Below are 6,428 nucleotides of genomic sequence, written 5' to 3' on the forward strand. Positions count from 1 at the left end.
TGAACCTCCTCTGCACCCTCCCCACAGCATCCACATCCTTTTGGTAATGTGGTGACCAGAACTGTACACAGTATTCCAAATGTGGTCGAACCAAAGTCTTGTGCAACTGTAGCACGACTTGCCAACTCTTGTACTCAGTACCCCATCCGATGAAGGAAAGCATGCTGTATGCCTGCTTGACCACTCTACTGACCTGCGTTGCTACCTTCAGGAAACAATTGACCTGAACACCCAGATCAATTTTCCCCAGGACCTTTCCATTTACTGTATAGATCACTCTTGAATTGATTTTCCAAATGCATCAGCTCACATTTATTCGGATTGAACTCCATCTGCCAATTCTCTGCCCAACTCTCCAACCTATCTATATTCTGCTGCATTCTTTGACAGTCCCCTTCACGATCTGCTATTCCATAATGTTAGTGTCATCTGCAAACCTGCTAATGAGGCAACCTGCACCTTCCTCCAGATCATTTATGTATATCACAAACAGTGATCCCAGCGCAGATCCCTGTGGGACACCATTGGGCACAGGTCTCCATTTTGAGAAACTCCCTTCCACTACTACTCTCTGTCTCTTGTTGCCCAGCCTGGTCTCTATCCATCGCTGTCAGGCAGCAGTGCTAACCACTGAGCCACCATGCCGCCCACAATGAGACATTACCAATTCTCCCATCCTCTGGGACCTCAGTGTCCAAGGATGCTGATAAGATATCTGTTAAAGCCCCAGCTATTTTGTCTCTCGCTTCCCTAAGTAACCTGGGATAGTTCCTATCCAGACCTAGGGAATTGTTCACCTTAATGCCCTTTACAATACCCAACACTATCTCCCTCCTTATGTCAATTTGACATAAAATTCTTCCATTTTAATTTGAAGCGAGCAAAATTGGAAACCAATATAAGAGAGTGAGTGATAACTCTGACCTGGAAATCAAAGCCTCAGTACTGTGAGAGTGTGACACATTATCATGGGGTGTTGATGTGAACAGTATTGCCCCATTCCCTCAGAACCCAGATAAACACTGGGGGAGAGGGTGGTGGAGGGAAAGGACGAGATGGATATCATAACAGGGTAAGATAATGAGAGCTCGGAGTATCATTTGGACTGAATGGTCTGTTCCTGAGCTATAATTTATGTGGAATGTGCTTAAATTAAAGGCATGTTATTTTATCAACAGCATGGTCTTCGAGATACCTGTCCTATTTTAGACGAACCTCTCTCCTGCTCCTATATGCACCTCTTTTGCTGTTGTCACCCATGTAATGTGTGTGTCACCATCTCTCCCTCTATCAACAGCTGCTGGCTTGTACTATCTGGCAGAATTAATCGAAGAGTATACAGTAATTACCAGCCGCATTATCAAGTACATGATATGGGTGAGTGTGTGTTGCTGTGACCGGGAAGTGTGGGGGAGAAAGGCTCCCAGTTTAATGTGTGACTGTAGGACACTGACTGGATCAGGGCTTCTCTGTGCTGATGACTGCATTGTAAAGGAGGAGCAGGTGTAAGCCCATTCAGCCCATCGGGCCTGCTTCCCAATGACTGTGGTTTTGTTTGTGTTATGTTATGTGGCCCAGTAATTCAGACACTGAGTTCAGGTTTCATCAAAGTTGCTTGCAAACTGGGATTTGTATTGATGAATAATTTGTGGCTCTCTGCAATCAGTAAAAAAACAAGTTTCTCTCTGTTCTTGTGAAGCTTGTCATTGTTGAGAATGGTCCAACCATCGCAGTACCTCTCAGAGTGTAGTAGTTTTCAAATGGAGCCTGATTAAACTCCAATTGCATTTTTTTTTTTTGGAAATTCATTGATGGGATGACTGGCTAGGCCAACGTTTATTGCACATCCCAGAGGATAGGTAAGAGTCACAAACAATGGTCTGGAGTCACATGTAGGTCAGACCTGTGAAGGATGGCAGATTTCCTTCCCTGAAGGAGATGAGTGAACCCGATGGGGCTTTGAAAGCAACTGATGATTGTTTCACAGTCACCATTTCTGAGAGTTGCTTTCAGTCCCAGGGTTTGGTGAATTGAGTTAAGATTCCACTAGCTACCGTGATGGGTTTGAACCCCCCTGTCCCACTGATGTTACTGTCTCTACCACATGCAGCCTCTCCCCAATCTGCTGCCCTACAATTAATCTCCAAGTTTGGCTCTGCCCAGCAGCACTGTCCCAAGGCTGCAACATGCCTGTTTCTCCCTCGACCAAGTGTTTGGATTTATTAACCCCCACCGGAGTACTGTGAGCAGTTCTGGTGACCATATTATAAAATAGATACGGAAGTATAGGAGACGCTAGACTAATTTACACAATGATGTCAGAACAGCGCTTGTAACTGTCGGGGGGCAATGAGGGTGAAGAAATTCTCTGGTAAAATGAAGACTGAAGCTGACCTGAGAGGGGCTGTCACAAGAGAGATGTTTCTGATTGTGAGGAGACCAGCATCAATGGCCATTGAGCTATGAGAGTGATTAATGAATCCAGTGGAAAAGCTAGGAGAAATATCTTTGCCCCAAGAGTGATAAGTATGTGGAACTCACTGTCACAGGGAGTTGCAGGCATGATGGAGAAAGGAATAACTGATTAGTCAATACGGACAGGGGTGATAGGCGTGGGACACAAAGAATGATCTGTTTCTGGGTTGCAGACTGCATTGTGATGCTGAGATTTTTCACGTTGAAGGATAAATGCAAGCTGTTCGTTTTCAGTTCATTTTCTTGACTCCTCAGTTCTCCACGGCAGTGCTGATTGGACTCTACCTCTTTGAGAACTTTCCTGCATTAATGATTGGAGTTGGACTTTTCACAAACCTCGTCTACTTTGGCCTCTTACAGACCTTTCCATATATCCTACTCACGTCACCCAATTTTATACTGTCCTGTGGTAAGTACCCTTCCCTTTGCCTTCTGGGTGGCCCAGTGTTCATTATTGCTGATTAACTCCTCAAGAAGAGTGTGTGTTGAGGTACGGCAATAACCGCATCCCATTGTAGTTACCTGTAGAGTTCAGTTGGTCCCTCCCTTCTCCCACCCAACTATTCAGTCTAACTGCCCACTCCCTAGCAGACATGCGCTCACTCTCGCGCTCCCTGTTCCAGGAGTATACAGTGATAGATCAGTCAGCACTACGTTGTACATGCTTACATTGTGTTAAACTGACAACTGTCTGAACGTGAATAATGACGGTGTGTAAAGGATAATGGACATTTTACTTTTATGCCTCCCACAGTGCTGGTGGTTTGTAACCATTACTTGGCATTTCAACACTTTGCAGAAGAATATTATCCCTTTGCTGAGGTAAGGAACAGCAGTTTATTCAAAGAAAGTCACCTTGGTTTTATAGTGAGCAAACTGTGTTTAAATAATGTATTAGTTGTTATGAGGAGGATAGATATAGGGGAACCAATAGATTTCCAAAAGGAATTCAATAAGGAAACACCTAACACACGGGCTGTTGGATTTGAACATAATGTATTAAGTTGGTTAGATCATTGTACTACCACAGGATGACTGCTGGTTGCTCTGCCATTCAGAGTCCATATTATTTTGTCAAAGACGTCCAGATTAATTTCCTTTGAAATACAAGACTAGGTGGAAATATGAGGAGGAGGACCCAGTGTTACAATACCAACTCCTAGACAAGACAGATTCCAAAATGAAATCTGCCTGAATAGATCAGATTGTTTTACGTTTAATGTGGTGGTCATTCACTGTAACACAGGTACCCAGCTGCAGGTTTTCTTTAATGCTAAAATGGTAGTTTATGACACAAAGGGGGGAAAAAATACAAGAGAAGAGTTTGAAAGATTGTTTAAAAAAAAGGCACAGGGAAATAACGCCTCATGTATTTCTCAACGCCATCACTTTGCAGCAATTCAAATCCAGAGAATAATTATAAGAGTGATACAGCATCGAAACAGGACTTTGGCCCACCATGGCTTCGTCAACCAGAAATGGTCCTCTATATCAAATCTTTAAGTTTGATTTAAGTCCTGTGAAGTCTTCTCACACAAATACTCATGAATCTGAAAGCTTACACATTCTCATGTGTTATTAATTTGCATATTTCTAGCCAAACACCTCTGGTCTGGAAGTTTCACAAGCTAAACTTTCACACCAGTATAACTATGCTTTCCCTATGCTTCTTTATAGGAAACTGTCGTTAACGCTTGAGTCCTGTCATGTTTCCTTCAAAACTGCCCTCAAAGCTCTCAATTTCTGGGTTTTCTAAACTAAAGCCAATCTTTGATTATTCTAAATCAAAAGTAACCTAATACCTTTGATGTTTAGTCTATCATAAACATCTCAATATAAATGCTAGAGGCTTGCTCTCTGAGACATACTGGAATTAGGTCAGTGTTCCAGAAAGGATTCTTTCATCTTGTGTACTTTTAAAACTCTTCTCGAAATGACCCAGCACCCATATGCCACTAGTTTGAAATCCGTCTCCAAAAATGGTATTAGTATACCGAGACAAATCACACTTTTGTCAGGACAGGCCACTAAGCGAAAGGCTGAATGCATGAGTGCGTAACAAGGGGCCAATAGAGTTTAATTCGGGGAAGTCTGAGGTTATTCATTTTGTTTGGAAGGCTTCTCTTGTTTGATTATGGACTCACCTGTTTGGTTACCAGTGAAATCACTTATCTGTGTTCTTTGTATTCCTTCAGGTACTGGCTTACTTCACACTGTGCCTGTGGATAACCCCGTTCTCCTTCTTTGTGTCCCTTTCTGCTGGAGAGAATGTCCTTCCTTCCACTATTCAGCAGGGAGGTGAGTGAGACACACCCAAGTTCCTGAACGATTTCTGCTGTATTGCTAGTTAGTGGATTGGTTTATGAGCTAAATGGTTAACATTGTTGGTTTGTGGGTTGAGCGATCATATGTTTAATCGTTCACAGCCTGTGGGTGTCTTAGGCTGAGCCAGCATTTATTGCCCATCTCTAATGCCCTTGAGAAGGTGGGGGTGAGTTGTGTTCCTGAATTGTCCATGGGGATTGGATACAGTGTGTTTTTAGGGAGGGAATGCCAAGATTTTGATCTAGTGACAGTAAAGAAAGGGCGATATATTTCCAAATCAGGATGGCGAGTGGCTTGGAAGGGAAGTTGGAGGGGGTGGTGTCTCCACATGTCTGTTGCTTTTTCCTTCTAGCTGGAAGTGGTCATGGGTTTGGAAGTTAAAAACGAAAAGAACCGCCGATCCTGGAAAGCAGAAACAAAAACAGAAATTGCTAGAAGCGCTCAGCAGGTCTGGCAGCATCTGTGGGGAGAAATCAGTTAATGCTTTGGGTCCAGTGATCCTTCCTCAGAACTGATAGTAGCTAGGAAAATGCTGGTTTAATTGCAAAAGATAGGGTGGGGGGGGGAGGAGTGATAAATAAATGATTAGAATTAGAAACGCTGCAGTGTGGAAATAGGCCCTTCGGCCCAACAAGTCCACACCGATCCTCCGAAGAGTAATCCACCCTGACCCAATCCCCTACCCTATTATCCTATATTTACCCCAGACTAATGCACCTAACCTGCATATCCCTTAGTACGTGGGGAAATTTAGCATGGCCAATCCACCTAACCTGCACATCTTTGGACTGTGGGAGGACACCAGAGCAGCCCGAGGAAACCCACGCAGACACGGGGAGAATGTGCAAACTCCACACAGACAGTCATCCGAGGCTGGAATCGAACCCAGGTCCCTGGTACTGTGAGGCAGCAGTGCTAACCACTGAGCCACCGTGCTGCCCACATGGGCGCGGATAGAGCCCAAACAGAGAGAACAGTTGGACAGACAAAGGAGTGGATAACGATCTGGCTGGGAGAGCCAATAGCTGTGAATGGAGACTGACAATAGGTAGTGTGTATTGGCAGACTGTATGGTAACAAGGCCTGGTGTCTGAGGATGGGGGAGCTGGGACAGACTTGATATTAACTCCAGGAGGCTGCAGGGTCCCCAAGTAGAAAATGAGGTTTAGATCTTCCAGCTTGAGCTGAGCTTCAGTGCAGCAAGCCTCAGACAGAGATATTGGCTACCGCTTTGTCGGTCCAACTGTTCCTCGTGTCTGTTTGGACTACATCTGGAGTAACGTGTAATATTGACATCTGGATGGTTTCATGACTAGAGTCATAGAGATGCACAGCACAGAAACAGACCCTGCAGTCTAACCCGTCCATGGATGTCTTGAAACGGTTAAAGGTGGATAAATTCCCAGGACCTGATCAGGTGTACCCAAAACTCTGTGGGAAGCTAGAGAAGTGATTGCTGGGCCTCTTGCTGAGATATTTGTATCATCGATAGTCACAGGTGAGGTGCCGGAAGACTGGAGGTTGGCAAACGTGGTGCCACTGTTTAAGAAGGGTGGTAAGGACAAGCCAGGGAACTATAGACCAGTGAGCCTGACCTCGGTGGTGGGCAAGTTGTTGGAGGGAATCCT

At 44.5% G+C, this 6,428-nt stretch overlaps 1 protein-coding gene across 1 annotated transcript in view; it reads left to right on the forward strand.

The window, feature by feature from the left end:
• Nucleotides 1-1,167: 1,167 nt before the first annotated feature.
• The window catches only part of LOC122549075 (protein TEX261-like), a 9,459-nt gene continuing 4,198 nt past the window's right edge, over nt 1,168-6,428 (forward strand). Inside the window, exons 1-4 of the mRNA XM_043688328.1 lie at nt 1,168-1,377; nt 2,731-2,884; nt 3,230-3,297; nt 4,671-4,773. Of these exons, the coding sequence (XP_043544263.1) occupies nt 1,264-1,377; nt 2,731-2,884; nt 3,230-3,297; nt 4,671-4,773 (439 nt within the window). The 5' untranslated portion in view covers nt 1,168-1,263. The remainder of the gene's footprint in view (nt 1,378-2,730; nt 2,885-3,229; nt 3,298-4,670; nt 4,774-6,428) is intronic.

This window comes from Chiloscyllium plagiosum, chromosome 1, assembly GCF_004010195.1.
Source record: "Chiloscyllium plagiosum isolate BGI_BamShark_2017 chromosome 1, ASM401019v2, whole genome shotgun sequence".
Lineage (NCBI taxonomy): Eukaryota > Metazoa > Chordata > Chondrichthyes > Orectolobiformes > Hemiscylliidae > Chiloscyllium > Chiloscyllium plagiosum.